The 15,628-nt window shown below is 35.2% G+C and overlaps 1 protein-coding gene across 5 annotated transcripts in view; it reads right to left on the minus strand.

The window, feature by feature from the left end:
• Nucleotides 1-555: 555 nt before the first annotated feature.
• The window catches only part of LOC138695756 (uncharacterized), a 171,602-nt gene continuing 156,529 nt past the window's right edge, over nt 556-15,628 (minus strand). For 4 of the 5 annotated variants that reach the window (XM_069819929.1, XM_069819925.1, XM_069819927.1 and 1 more), the window contains 3 exons: nt 14,986-15,230; nt 13,792-13,961; nt 556-11,609 (listed from right to left, as the gene is read on the minus strand). In XM_069819929.1, the coding sequence (XP_069676030.1) occupies nt 13,817-13,961; nt 14,986-15,230 (390 nt within the window). In that variant the 3' untranslated portion in view covers nt 556-11,609; nt 13,792-13,816. The remainder of the gene's footprint in view (nt 11,610-13,791; nt 13,962-14,985; nt 15,231-15,628) is intronic. The other variant, XM_069819926.1, reaches the window with a different exon arrangement.

Consider the following 15,628-nt stretch of genomic DNA (forward strand, 5'->3'; position numbering starts at 1 on the left):
AAGCCCCAACATGCATCATAATAAATAACCAGTGCATATTGCTGTGTAGCTTTACTGTGGAACATCCAGATAATGACTGCATTACCGCAATTTAATTATATTAATTTTAAAAATTTGATCAATTTTCAATTTTCTCATTAAATAACACTCATAATAATCCGTGGTGCTACAGCCCATGAAGGGCCTAGACCGACCAGCCGGCTGCTGGCCTCACGCCCACATGCCGAAGCAGAGGTGGACGATCATCCAACTAGAATGGAGGTATCGTGTGGTTAGCACGATGATCTCCCCAACCGTTATAGCTGGTATTTGCAACCGGATTTCGCTACACTATCGTAGCTCCCCAAGTGCATCACGATGCTGGGTGGGCACCGGTCCCATACACTGGCCGAAATTTCATGAGAAAATTTCTTCCCCCATGAGGAATCGAACCAGCGCGCATTCCATAATGCGAGTCCTAGGCAGGATGCCTTAGACCGCGATGTCACGGCGCGGGACTTAAATAACACTCAGGATATATTATATCAAAATGTCTTCAATAAAAGTGAACACCTGTGCAACTAAAATATTTTTAATTGCAATAACATTACACAGTATTGACAGTAATGATGCTACTTACATTGAGTGATGTTTATGAAAAAAATACAATGTGAACTGAACAGCTTACATTTAACATTGCACTTATATTTGTTTAAATAAAAAAATACATCCATCAAACATGACAAAATGTGAAAGAAGAATACAATAATTTTGCCATACCTCGCATCACTTTGTGCAACCGAAAGCCTCATTACGATCAAGTATCATCATATCATAAACGTCATTTTTATACTATTATCGAAAAACTTCAACCGATTGTATGTGATGTATCAACTATTTTTTCTGCACTGTTAGAGGAATGGTTAGAGCATTGTCTTTATATATCAGAGACTGAGGCTTGGATTTCAATAAGGTTAAGTTGATTTCAGGGGTAGACAAAGATAGTGAAGCAGCAGGTTTTCTTAGGCCACTTCTGTTTCCCCTGTCATTATCTGTTCATACTTGTGTATCAACTTTTATCACAAGTGCAGAAAGCAACAGGGCATGCTACATCACATTATTATTTCCTGACGGAACCTCCATAGCATTTGTTACGAACGTTCCATAGAACAAAGGATATCTACAGTCGGCACCAATGTTTGGATCATAATGTATGATATTCGCCAGTCAATGAGAAAATTCACTTTAAGATATATGTACACCCACAAAACGCAAAAAATGATGAAAAATTAAATTTTCAAAATATAACTATTTTAATAGAGAATTTTCTTCCCTTTAATTTGATATAAGAATTTTCGATTTATGCCTTATGGTTTTTCAGATAAGTCTCATTTTCCAAAATGCTGCGTCATCAGCCACGGTCACTTCTACGAAGATCACTCCAAAAGTAATGCACAACATTTTTTTAAATTTATTTTTTATTCTAAACCTTTGCAATTTATGGAGGTCATAGATACATCCTTCCCCTTTGTATTCAAATTTAATTTAAGTCGTTCCCGTGAGTGGCGCCAGAGAGTAGCTCAGACGTGTTGGTCCAGACTTTTATCGTGCAGGTACACAGGCCCTCTAGTCCCCTAGTGCCTGACAATGAGTAAAATAACATTAATGTAGTTAAAAATTATCTATGGATTTTTTACATGATTTATGCAACATAAAATATTAGTATAAGTTACATATATGGTAATATTTAATTAATGTAAATGAAAATAAAAAATAGCTCTATGTCAGGCACTAAAGAGTAGTTTTAGCTATAAAACAGTGAAGAAACTGTGGCTCTATCTTAAAAACTGCATGAGCTATCATGTTTCAAGTTGCATGTCAAAATTATAAACAAAATAATTTTTATAAACAATTTATACATAATTTCAAGGGATCTGTTCACTTCATTCTCTTTCTGGTACCATTCTCAATTGTATAAAAAGTTTAGAGCAAAATTATGCAAAACAAAATTTTTTGTATGTAAAGGTGTACGTATACCTTAAGAAATAGCTTGTAACAGGCAATTCTTCCTTTGCACATTTAATATACTACGACATTGTAGTTTGGTTTTCTCTTTAAGAAGTGCTTCCACTAATCAAGTAATAAGGCTTTAGGATACGAAATCCTTTACCAGTGGCAAAAAATTGAGTGGGTCCAGCTGCAGCTACTCGCTTATTCCATGATATATATTTAAAACTGTAAGCGGAACAAAAGTAGGATGAAACCCTTCCCTAATTTAAGGTAAGATTTATTGGTGATCTATTAGAACTTAAAATATAATAAATTTAGCATATCATGCTAACTATGAAAGAGTAATTATGGGATAAATAACATTAAATACGAGTAGTAACCTACCATCACAATCACTAATTATAAACTGATTGATTGACCGACTGACAAAAGAATTTCAGACAATCTTATGGCTTCCTAATTACTGTTGATCATCAGTGTAGGTTATATTAACATGAACTGGATAATTTCAAAGGTAAAATTGTTCTGGGGCCAGGCATCGCACCCAGGACCTTTGGCTGAGTGCGCCAACACTCTACAGACTGAGCTAACCCCAGAACTCTACCAGACCCTGGCTCAATTATTCCCTTTCTATCCACATACCTCAAGTGGGTTGACAAGACGTCAGAGATCCAACATTGAGTGCACACTTTCTGTGTGACTTAAATTTGTGATTTTCTGTTAACGAACAGTAACGTGTAATTATACAGATCGGCTTTCAGCTTTACAGGGAGCTGTACCTGAAAGCCAGATTTGTATAATTAACATGAACTGTTAATTTAACTCTCAAACATTATTATTTAGTATTCTTAAAAAAATCTTTATTTACTTCAAGAATGGGAGTTGAATTATTTTTAGTGAAAAAAAAAGAAATCATTGCACTTATCATTTATCAGTTTGCACAAATGTCACTCCGGCCAAAAGGAATACTGTAAACATTGGAAAGTGATTTTAGTTTTTATTTACTCATTTAAAAGAAATTCTTATTTTTGATGATAAAAATAAAAGTTTAAGATTTCTGAACTGGTGAGGGCCCACCCAGCCACCTGCAAGAACTCCACTGGCCTGAAAACTTCAACCCCACTCCAATCCGTGACTGTATACTAGCTACACTATTATCCCTTAATTTAAACACACTGTTGGTAAAATGGAACACAAAGTACAGCTCGATTCAACGTTATTGGCCCCTGTCCTTGGTTGTTTGGCTAGTGAGCGAGCTGTAATCACAAGTGTGCATAGGAGGGGAAGAGGGAAGAGGAAGAATGGAAATAATATCTATACTCGTAGCTGAGGGACACTCATGTCAAGTCAACAGACATATGATTAGTAACTGGACATGTGGAAGAAGATTGTGTTTTAAGGCGGAGTGTACCGCGACATAAGAAGGAAGTGTTAGGTGTTATGACTGCGCGGCCTGACCTGTGTGACCCAGCCCGCCAGTAGTGATGAGTAACTCGCTCTTATACTTGTTTTTTTGAAAGATGGGACATGACAGTTAAGCGGCCAAACTTGGAACTACAGTGCCATGTTGCCAATATGGACTACCACGCTGCCAGCTGATGGCTGACATTAAAACATTCATTGAAAATTCATGCGGAGGTAAGAAAACAATACAAAAATCGACAGAGAATCAAAGACGAAACGTACCAATGCTAACATTGGCTGCGTTCAGCCAGGACAGCGCTAATTCAGCTATTCATTTTTGCTGAGTTACAGCAGCCGTGAGGTCCTGAACGACCATTGCAAAATGTCCGCTGTGTTTACAAAGAAACACGCTGCTATTGTTCCGTCTACTCCGGAATATATGATACCATTGGTTGTTGCCTACCCCCTCCACTTTCGCTGGCTAGCAGCAGGCTTGCAGTGAAAAAAATTTTGCTACGAAAAATGGCACCTGCTATTTCAGCGCTGTCGGCCAGCAAGGCGTTCAGTGCTGCCACTATTTCAGTGCTACCGCAGCGGTGTCCCGGCTGAACGCAAATAAATGTCGCCAAGAGAGCTATTAAGCACACGCCACAGGGAAGTGTCAGTTTGGCAACTCAACCGTTGTTACCATAGCAACAGGCCTACCACGCTATGTGATATTCAGTTGTTTTTCCGATCGCAAAGCTCCTGTCATGTCCCATCTTTCAAAAAAACAAGTATAGTCTATCTACTTACTTTTTGCAGGGGCCAAAATCCCTGATTCAAGATGTATAGAGATGAGTATAAGAAATGTAGAATCTTAATGAATGACAAGATCCCTATTCCAATATCTTAAAAACCAAATTTCACAAAGAGATATTTAATAAATGATGAATTAAATGGACGAGGCTTACTTGCACATAAACACACCCACTGAAGAGCCTATTCACCATTTTAAAACTACCGCACCGTAATATTTTCCAATAATAGATATTTTAAATATTTCATTGTGATATAAAAAAAGACATTCCTTGACCACATCAGAGTTAAATATAATTTATATCCATTTTCCAGGTCTTTATATACTAGGATGTTGTCCGAGGTAGAAGTTACATACAGACTATCCTGTACACAAAATAAAAGACACATGCAGTGTTCTTTGGAGAACAAAATTATACGTAGATTCCATTCAGTTCTTGTATATGTAGAACACTAAGACATTATTAAGGGACTCAAGTTATAGCCTATTTATTCCTCATTTGGGATAAGCAGTATAGTTAACTTTGGTATCAAATACAATCCTCAGACATGGAATGAACAACGCTGGCATTGTAATTCGTCTGATCAAAAGAATTCTGTACACTCTACACACAGATTCTGATGCAGCTAGTAAAATGTTCAATGACTCCTCATGACTAACTCTTGGTAGCTTAAGTGTGACTGAATCTATGGGTAAAGATTTTGTGAAGGAAGAATTTTCTTTACTTTTAATGCCACACTATCGGAACCAGATATATTTCAATTCATATAACACTATAAATGTTCAGTTAGTGAATAATACTACAAACACAGTTTTGCCTTTGGCATTATTTCTTATAAAGCATAAAGCAAGTCAAAGACCAATGGATATAGAATTCACTTGCATTTATTTATTTTTCTTCTTGTATCGACGTATTTATTTAAATGTCACTACTTTAAAAACAGAGTTTAAACTACTCTCTTGGAAACAGGTTTTAATGAAAATGTAATTTTAATACTCGGAAGTATGAATCAAAGGTTTAGACATGTATTCTATTGAATAATATTAAATATGGTTCCATATTGTAGATGAAAAATGGAAGTCTGACAGTCGTTTTAACTAGCTCCAACTTGTGACAAATGAAAACATATAATGTATGCTAAACATCTTTTAAACAATATACACATTTCCTTGAGCAGTGAAGCAACGTTAGTTATGTCTAGCAAAACGTTTTGTATAATCCAATCTCAAAGTATTTTATCTGTGATGTTAATTACTTTTGTATCCGAAACATCTCATTTCTTGCACACATGGAAAAACAAAGAGGATGGGACATATTTTAAAATTAATTAATGCTTTAACAGCAAAACTACAATTTCATGAATTAAAAATACATCAATTTACTGTCTCATTTTATGAAAAGAGAAAGAATTATGATATTCTGAGAGATCTTTCAGTACCCATTACTCTGAAGAGACTGAAAGAGAATTTGTACAATAGAATACCACAACTATGATATTGCGTGGATGGATCATAGAGTATTTACAACAGACTAAAATGTTAAGACTTTATCTCATGTCTCAAAATGACATTTTATGTAACAAATCTTCCCCAGACTTACTCTGATTTGAATACAACACACGAACTAGAATCCCATTAAGAACGATCTCAGCCATATTGATTTCTGAAGGAAGAATTTCTTACTAACTGTACTTACTACCACACAAATGCTTCTAAGACAAAAATAGCAGAATAATGTTATTTATGAATTTTATAAGTCGAGTTTCTAATGATTTATGAAACAAGACAATTTTATTTATAAATATATGTGAATTCTGGTATTTCCGCACAGATACATTTTCTGCCTGCAACTGAACTGTACATTACAAACTCAACAGCGGCTTCAATCTATCTGATGGTTTACATTATTACTAAGGAGCGGATTCCTATGTAATTAAATATTATTTTTGCGTGTGATAAAACACAATTAACAAAGTAAAAAATTCCGAACATGAAGTTTCAAGTTTAAAACCCGAATTTTATTTCACATAAAAACACATATTTTCACAAAAATTATGTAAATACATATTTTCAGGAAATCTATTATAAACACATAAATCTTGGAGTTTTTTTACTTGAATATTTTTTTTACAAGAACTTTTAAATATTTTAAAACTAAATCAATTATGTCACTCAGAAGTACGTTATCTTTTTAAGAATTCCTGGTTGCTTCGTGTTTCTAAGCGCTGTGTGGTGTATCCATGATCCATTTTTGTAATAGTATCGCCTCAAGTTCTGAGAACTGCTAGGCAGCATATCAGTGTTATTATTAGAGAATAAATTAACATGGACAAGGAGGAGAGATCTTGCAACACATAATTAGGAATGTTTATTGTTGCTGATGATGATTTCATTCCATGCTTTGTTTGTGAAACACAACAGATAAGAGCTGGGGTATGAACATTATTTAATTTAAACAAATCTCTCGCCTCTCGCTCATGTCCATCAAGTAAGGCAATACATCTTGTTGTGATTCCCTGTTATCGGGCTTGGTCAATCGATATGCTTCAAGATATACTGAAAGATGGTTGTTTAAAAAACGATTTGGCTTTCCTATTAGCAAATCTAAGCTTTTTGTGTGACATCATAAAAAAAACTCGAAACATCCAAAAACCTGTTGTCTGAAACAGGGAGGTGTATACCGTGGAAATTAAACTAGACTCGCTACCAGGTTCAGAAGCACAATTACTAAGGGACAAATTCCAGAATGTGTTTGGGAAAAACAGTGGATATAAAAAATGTGTAAAGTTGTTCAAGTATTGGAGGGTGTGCCTGTAGGCAAAATTGACGGTGTTTATGTTTGTGACATTCCTCTCTTTAAATATGCACGTCTGACGTCCTGTGATGTGGAAAGATCGTTTTCACAATATAAGTCGTTGTTCAGAGATAATCAGCATGCATTTGTGATGGAGAATTTGGAGATGACCTTTGTTGTTCACTGCAATTCTCGGCCAACTACTAGCACTCAATGTGGTTGATAAGTACCTAGTAACTTTTTTTTTTGCAAGCTAAGTAAGGTATTTTTGTCATATTTAAAAGAAATATTTTTTTTTTTTTAGCTAATATTTTCATACTTTTTAGCACATAAAAAATAAATATATTTAAATTTTTTAGCACATAAAAATCCGCTCCCTAATTATTACCTCACTATAGCCTACTCGAACACTAGCAGTTTTCTTATTTTCTTAATTGCGTGCCTAAGTTAGCACAATAAATGTTATGTTACGTCAAATTCGCCACTTCCATGAATTTGTTACAGTATTTACGTTTTATAAAAGGAATTTAGACAAAATAAAAAGCAAGCTAACTCAAGAAAAAGGCTCTCTATTCTATCTTGAAAACTGTCACATGTTGGATGCCAGTAAGCTTTCAATTGTGTCATCCTATCTCTATTACCACTGTTTATATCTTGCGATGGATCACTATGACATTTCATCGGTTACACAATTTCTACTGTGGATATATGTATTCATGTAGTACATAACATTGAATTATTTACATGTCAAAAGCATTATCTACACCCGAAAAGTTAATTCTACAGATTAACCTCCACACACAGATACTAAATTATCAAGACATCTAGAGTACTTTACGAAGACAAGACGCAACACTAGAGGAATGGTAGATTCAAAGTTAAATTCAAGAGACTCATCAGGAAAGAGTCAATACTATTCTGTTCTTTATGTTACCAGTACTGAAAACTGTATCAACCCACAAGTTCAATTTCTACTACAGTAGAATCCCTTTTAATCAGCACCAAAGGGACCAGGCTAGTTCCAGATACGAGATTTTGCCGGATAATTGAATAAATATCGTTATACAAAAAAAAAAAAAAAAATGTTAGTATTCTATGGTGCCAAACGTTGAAACTGCTGCCGTGTGAAGCTTATTTCTCTATCACTTGCTCATAACTGAAAAAAACATAAAAACTGTGGATTTTTCTTAGTAAAACACATCACACACCACACTAATTCTAGGTTCGAATATTCACTGAAAATGGAAGTTCCTGCGAACTTTCTAACATGGCAACAGTGACAGCCCAAACATGACTAATTAAACATAGAAAAGAGTGAATTTTCTTTATTGAAATAGATTACACAACAGAAATAATATATTAATTTTAGTTAATTGATTAACTAGTGGACTTGTGTTAATTATGTAATTTTGTGCGGCTTACAGCTGTTTCAGTGCTTCACATACCATCCTCAGAGCCTACTAGATCACGGCGTCATCTCGAACTTCTCTGCCTGTTGTGTGGGTGTGTTTGATTGTTGAAAGGTGTTGAAGAGTGGAGTCAAATAGTGTGTGTGTACTGAAATTGATCTGTGTGTTGAGAATTTGATCGGGGTGTGTTTTAGTGTGTCTGTATATTTCGTATTGTTCTAGTGTGTTGAGTTTTTGGTTCTTGGGTTGTGTGTGTAGGATTTCCATGTCCGCATTTATGTTATTGTATGTGTGGTTAGCATTGGTTATGTGATCGGCGTATGTAGATGTATTGTGTCCTCTGGTTATTGCTTTAATGTGTTCTTTGTAGCATGTACAGCTGTAAGCCGCACAAAATTACATAATTAACATGAGTAAGTCTGCTAGTTAATCAATTAATTATATTCAAGTGTTAAAAGTAGTGTACGCAAGATTCAAAATGGATTAATTTTAGGTTAAAATATTCTCTGAAAACGAAAGTTCGTGCAAAGTTCCTAGTGCCAACACTGACAGCCCGAATATAATTAAACAAACATAAAAAAGAGTGAATTTTCTTTATTAAAAAACATTACACATCACAACACAAATTTTAGCTTCCAATATTCACTGAAAATGAAAGTTCGTGCAAACTTCCTAATGTGACAGTCCAGACAGTGACAATCTGACAAATTTAAACTTTTTTTTTTGCCCAGCCAAAAGTGCTGTTGTTTTGGTATTGCCGGTTACAAGGGATTTTACTGTATTATCAATTTCATTATAATCACATAACTCTATTCAGCGCTTCACACAATTATATGTAATTAAAGCATGATTATATCAAGTTCTGAATTTACTCTAAAGCTGTTGTTCCACTCACGAACTCAACCTTACATCTGCAATATTGCTATTCTACCTAGAGTCAATAGTAACTTTGTTTTTTATCGAACATGTACACGAGTGATGTGATTAACAGTGGAAGAAAAAGATTACTAGTGTTACAGTGAAACTTCTGGAAATGATAGGCAATGAATATACTGAGATGAACGCAATTTTATAATAGTTCTTAATTCACATCGGTGAGATTTTATAGATTTTTTAAATATTTTTTTCTCAAATTTCATGCTGCTTAGCCATTATGCATATGTATTCTGTTAACCTTCAGCAAGGTCATAACCTACTTCTTAAGAACAGGCAAAACCTATTTTATATTGCAAATATATTATTTGCACCAGTTTGCTGTAGCAAACGTTTAGGATATTTTCAAAATGAGCAAAAGTTTTTGATTTCTTAACAATAGAGCCTAATCATAATCAGGATCACACTGATCACAGATTAGTTAATGGAATATGATTCAGTGTGTCACTCTATTCACAGTAATACATTTCTAACGTTTATCTCTAATGAATTTTTACATTAAAATTAGAACACCCTCCTTCAGTCCAATTATTCTGATAATCACTTTAATTAACTCTCGTAGAGCGGATTCTATAAAAACTGAAGTGCGGATATTTGTTTAAAGATTTCAAATGATGAACTTTAAATAAGAAAAATATTCAACTTTCCTAACTGCAGAATAATAGATGCATAAGTAGTATAAAATCATTTCTGAATCTAGAATAAAGAGAAATGAGACAGATAATCTTGTTCAAGAAGTACAGAGTTAATTTCAATGCATATGTTATTCTGGCTTCCTACAAAAAATTTTACAGCAAATTATTGATTTTAATTACAAGAGAATTTGTACCTTTAATACAAAATACAGACCAGTTATTTCCTTAGAAGTTTCACTGTAGTACTTACAAATCATACGAACTATTTATTTTATTTTATCACAGACTCCGCCCTCCATTATTATTAATATGACTAAAACATTTAAAATAATACAGGATTTAATCAATGTATCTGTATAAAAGTACAGAGCTATTCAAACTCACACACTTCACTTAAAGATAAAAAAATACGTAAAAAAAATCATTCATATGTGATGTATTGCTAACAAATAAGTCATATGACAACGGAGGCCACAAAAATATTTCTGAGGTGTATTTTTATCATAAAAAACAATCAATGGTTGTGTCACATCGTTTAGATATATACATAAAATCAGTTATTATAATTAACACGCTGCATAATGTTCGTAAGTATGCATAAAGACTTAGTGTATACATTTTTATTGGTAATATTATAATTATCAACTACAATAATTTGTACTTCCTGTTCATTGTTCTCATTCAGATTTACCCACATTTCATCGGAAACATCCGCTCCTTTGAAATTCTGTAACAAACTGGGTCAGACCTGACTAACTATATTATTCAATGAGACCGAATCAGCCAGACTATTTTCAACTATTAGTGAGAGCGTCTGGTGATGCATGAAACTGTGGTAATATACAACCAACTCAAAATATAGAGCATTTGCCAATTTCATTTAAAATCCTCAGTTCTGTAACAACATCACATATTATTTAAGTGCTGGCTGTAATCACAAATGTGAGAGAAAATACTGGAAATTGTCAACACTCACCACAGCTCTACAGCGAATTTACGCTTCTTGAAAACCGCAACTTGTACAACTTTGAAGTTTGAAAAGTTTTAATTCTACGAAGTAACATTGAGCAATATATGTTTGAAGGACATGCCTCGTTTTACTTCCAAACATGGAGAAAGTTGCTACAAAAATAATCACCAATCGGTACAGGGATGCTGGTAACTACACACTTTCCACAGAAATGTCACTCCCAATACCAATATGGTAAAATCCTACTGAAATTTGCACACAAGTGCATTGAACGGGTCTTGTTATTCAGGACGCTGTAATGACAGCATGAATGGAGATCTTTTTCAACAGCAAAATAATTTTTCTTACAGAGATAAATCACATTAAAATGGCAGAAATACATACCATACCTAAAACAGACGTTCTAGATAGACAACTTTCGTTGGTTTAATAACAATATTAAATACGAATTTTATTATAACGTGTAAAACACAGACTATTAAAAAAAAAAAGACAAAGATTATTATTCTTGTATTAAATACAACGCAAATACAATATGAAAGGAAGAAAAAATATATTACATATATATGCTTGGGCAAGAATTTTCTGTACACAGAAAAAAACAAACTGCAGAATTATCGTATTCACATGATGAAAAGGATTTCCTCCATTATAGTACAAGGCCGGTGTTGAACAACTGAAATGAAATGGAATGAAATGAACACAACTTTAGTATGTTAGTCAAATGCATTTTTTTAGCGAAAAAGACACAATTAAAAAGAAGCCTTATTTTATACTGTCATGCCAACTTCTACAGTTTGAGTCAATTATTTTCTCGGCAGTTACCAGCTTGGCATTAGATTCGAGCGTCAACAGTTCAAACCTGGCCGAGGACGACAGACTTTTTAAGGCAATTAAAGTTCTTCCCAGGACTGACTTCAGAAAGAAGGAAAGACCAGGAGACCTGGGTGTGAATTTACCGTAGAAGAGGGTAAAGTCAATCACAATTTTGCAATTTTTTAATGATATTGAGGTTATGTAATGGAGCAAAGTTCTTCAGAAAATAGCATTTTGTCGTCATATCCTTCACTTATGAAGATACGTTACAAGAATTGAATTACAATCTCTAAAAACTGTTTTTTTATTTGACTTGTGATCGAAGTTACCTGCTTAAATAGGGTAAAGTCGATCACCATTGAATTTTTAGTTTAAGATTGATTTTAAAATATTGCGGAGTAAAGTCAATCACTGTTTATGTTTTTAAAAAATAAATTAAGTGTATTACATATATTTTATTTGTTATAAGGGGTGTACAAACAATAATAATCTTCAATATATGCCTATAGCATTATATAGTGTATCTTTTGTTACTGTGATCATACTATTCGATACAATTAGGCCTATAGGTCTCAACCGTACAATCGTGACTATGATTGCCAACTTATAAAACATAAAAACACATTTTATACTTCACATACCAACAAACAAAGATTTAAGAATTCAAAATTTACATTGAAATACCACCCTTCAATTATAATCTAAAATGCAATTCAACATTGCTTAGGTTTATACCAGATGTTATTTGAAATCTTCCCCTCCTCATGTCACTTTAGAAACTACGTTGTTCCCATAGTCAGGTACAGAGGGGTGTACAAAATATGTTCCTTTGGCAGCGCTTCTCTTATGCAAGAAATTCACCATAATTTCGTCTTCCTCTTTCCCCACTACCCCATCAATATAAGCTATGCTATGACACTTTTCTGTTTATAAGTGTTAGTTGGAGGTATTTCGGTGAACAATTTATTCTTCCTGCTGGTCCTATCTGTTCTGAGTAGGTCGATGGCATGATCGATTTAACCCTACAAAGGTACAAGTTTTGTTAAAATAATAAGTTTCAAAACTAACATTTACGAACTGGAAAACTATTATTTCAGGATACAATCTCAACGAAAAGTACTTACGTATATTATCTGTCCCCTTTCACTGCTGACTATAATGTAGAGTTTGTAAGACTTTGTTTCCGTTTAAGAGAAAAAGTTGAGAATAACAGCTTCCACTTCAACGGTAATTACACAGTGTTCCCATTGTTGGCATTCGCAGGCTTTTTGTTGTCCCTCTCGCTTACATTTGCAATGCCAGGCAATGAAGTCAGCATAACAACATTTTAACAAGTAACTGAGAAAACATATAATTTTCAATAAAAATCGCAAATGATCGATTTTACACCCACTGATTGACTTTACCCACTTCCACAGTATAACATAAGAAAAAATTTGCCTGACTGACAGGGTTCCACTCAAAATCTACCAAACCTTTCAACACTTCAGCCAACGTCTATCATCTCATTACTAAACGTAAGTAATTATGCTTTTTGAACGTTTTACACTGCCGACCAGCACAGATGACAATAATGTAGTCTTATTTTATGCAATGGCAATGGGGAGACCTCTGCTATTGTGCTACTCATATTCATTGTAATGTTAGAGTATCCTAAAAATAAATACAGTTAAAATTAAATTTGTTGTATATTCTTCAGTGTCACAGACAGAAACGATATAATCATATTTTATTTTTTCCTTCCTTTTTTCACTAGTGGGCAGATAAGGTTCTCCAGCAATCAACAATGCTTACTAATTCGCAGCTCTGGAGATGCCATAGGTCAAGCAGAACTACAGGGCAACCCCAATTTAGGAACTGGGCCTAAGACTTAAAATAAAGAATGAAATAATTGTCAAAGAAGGAAAAGACTCCCAAGTTTATGTACATTTTCAGACTTCGGTACGCTTGCATGGATTAACAGAGAATATAAATAACCTAAGCAAGTCTATTGTATATTCTAAATAAGAATAAGACTAAACTTCACTTTTGTAGCAGCTTACCTATCTATACGAGATTTAGCTAATCTCAGATGCGCGCCTGAGCTGGTGTTTTGGGAATGTCTACAGCCACTGTTTCACTTATTGTAGCAACATGGCCACCACTGCCCATGATACTTAAAGCTGAAACTTTGGCACGTTGGTATGCCACTACAGTGTTCAAACCCAGGAACCTGTACAACAAAGATAAAATACAGTGCTATTAATCATATTTTCTTATACCAAATCTTGTATCATACTTCATAACTACACCAAAACTATATATAATGCATTCTCCATCTGCTCATCCCATTTGTGGAGAGAGACAATCGACATTTGGACCACATGAGGGAGTTTGTTATTATGAATGTACAGATACGGAAATATCCAAGGAATTATTTACCCGTCCTGGGAAATACAGGCTATCATGACTCATGTGGCACTTTTTAACAACAAAGAAGGGGAGAGAAACAATTAAGAGGAAAATTATTAGACCTTATTGAAGTGAATTTCTATTTCCCTTAAAGACCTGAAATTAACCTCAAATTCTCAAACAAAAATTCCTACATTTCACAAAACGCGAATACAGACAAAATCTGTCTAAAAGTAAAAATGATCATTTAAACATATGTAGATGACAGACGAGGAAATGAAAGACAGACAACATATCAAAAATACTATAGTTGCGATGCTGTTATTCCCGGCGTGACTCCTCCTCTTTGCTTACGTCATAGAAAGTGAAGGCTCTATAAAGTCTAGGTAGGTAGTATCGTTCGCCATTTTTGTTCTTTCGTTGCCGAGCTACCGGACGAGGGATCTATTTGCCGCATCGTTAAACATTATCATGTCGTAGCTCCTATGATAATAAATCAAACGCACTGTAATTCAGCAAATAATTGAGCGGCAAATAACGTCTTCGTGTGCTTTCTGCGAACGCCAACGAACAAGTCAAAATGGCGGGCGATTATATTAAGTATTTATCGAGCCTTCTTTAACTTCCTCAGCAAATCACAAGACGCACACGTTTAAACGTAGCCGACCTGCAACATGATTGGCTGCCGGAAATAAGAGCGACGGGACTATAGTTACTAGAAAGAGGTGCTAAAAACTCTATTTCAGTCAAAAGCTTGGAAACAATTTTAAGCGTTAAAATAATAAATAAAATGAAGAAGTACGTGTAGTTAAAATAAGTGGAGATTGCACTTGATAGTAACCCACCTGACACACACATACTGTATGAGCAGGGCACTCCCCGCCGCCAGCATGCGGATCACCGGGTCTTCAAACAGCTGGATGGTGACCCAGGCCCCCGCCGCAGACACACACATGCAAGTCACGATGGCTGCCGTCTGCAGCCAGTGCTGCGTGGTGAAGCCGTGCTGCCAGTCCAGCCGCGTGCCTCTCTCCACCTGGTACGCAGACCCGCACACCTTGCAGCGCAGCGAGTCGGGGCTGGCGGAACTCTGAAGGAGAAAGGCATTTGTAGCATTAAATAGGAAAGATAAAAACATATGAGGAGAGAAAGTGGAAGAGGGAAGACAAAAAGAAAGGAGAGGGGGGAGGGGAGGGGAGGGGAGGGGAGGGGAGGGGAGAGGAGAGGAGAGGAGAGGGAAGAGGAGAGGAGAGGAGAGGAAAAGAGGGAAGAGGAGAGGAGAGGAAAGGAAAGGAAAGGAAAGGAGAGGAGAGGGAAGAGGAGACTAAAAGAGGGAAGAGGGAAAAGGAGAGGAGAGGAGAGGAAAAGAGGGAAGAGGAGAGGGGAGAGGAGAGGAGAGGAAAAGAGGGAAGAGGAGAGGAAAGGAAAGGAAAGGAGAGGAGAGGAGAGGGAAGAGGGGAGGAAAAGAGGGAAGAGGAAAGGGAAGGG

This window comes from Periplaneta americana, chromosome 3 (genome assembly GCF_040183065.1).
Source record: "Periplaneta americana isolate PAMFEO1 chromosome 3, P.americana_PAMFEO1_priV1, whole genome shotgun sequence".
Classification (NCBI taxonomy): domain Eukaryota; kingdom Metazoa; phylum Arthropoda; class Insecta; order Blattodea; family Blattidae; genus Periplaneta; species Periplaneta americana.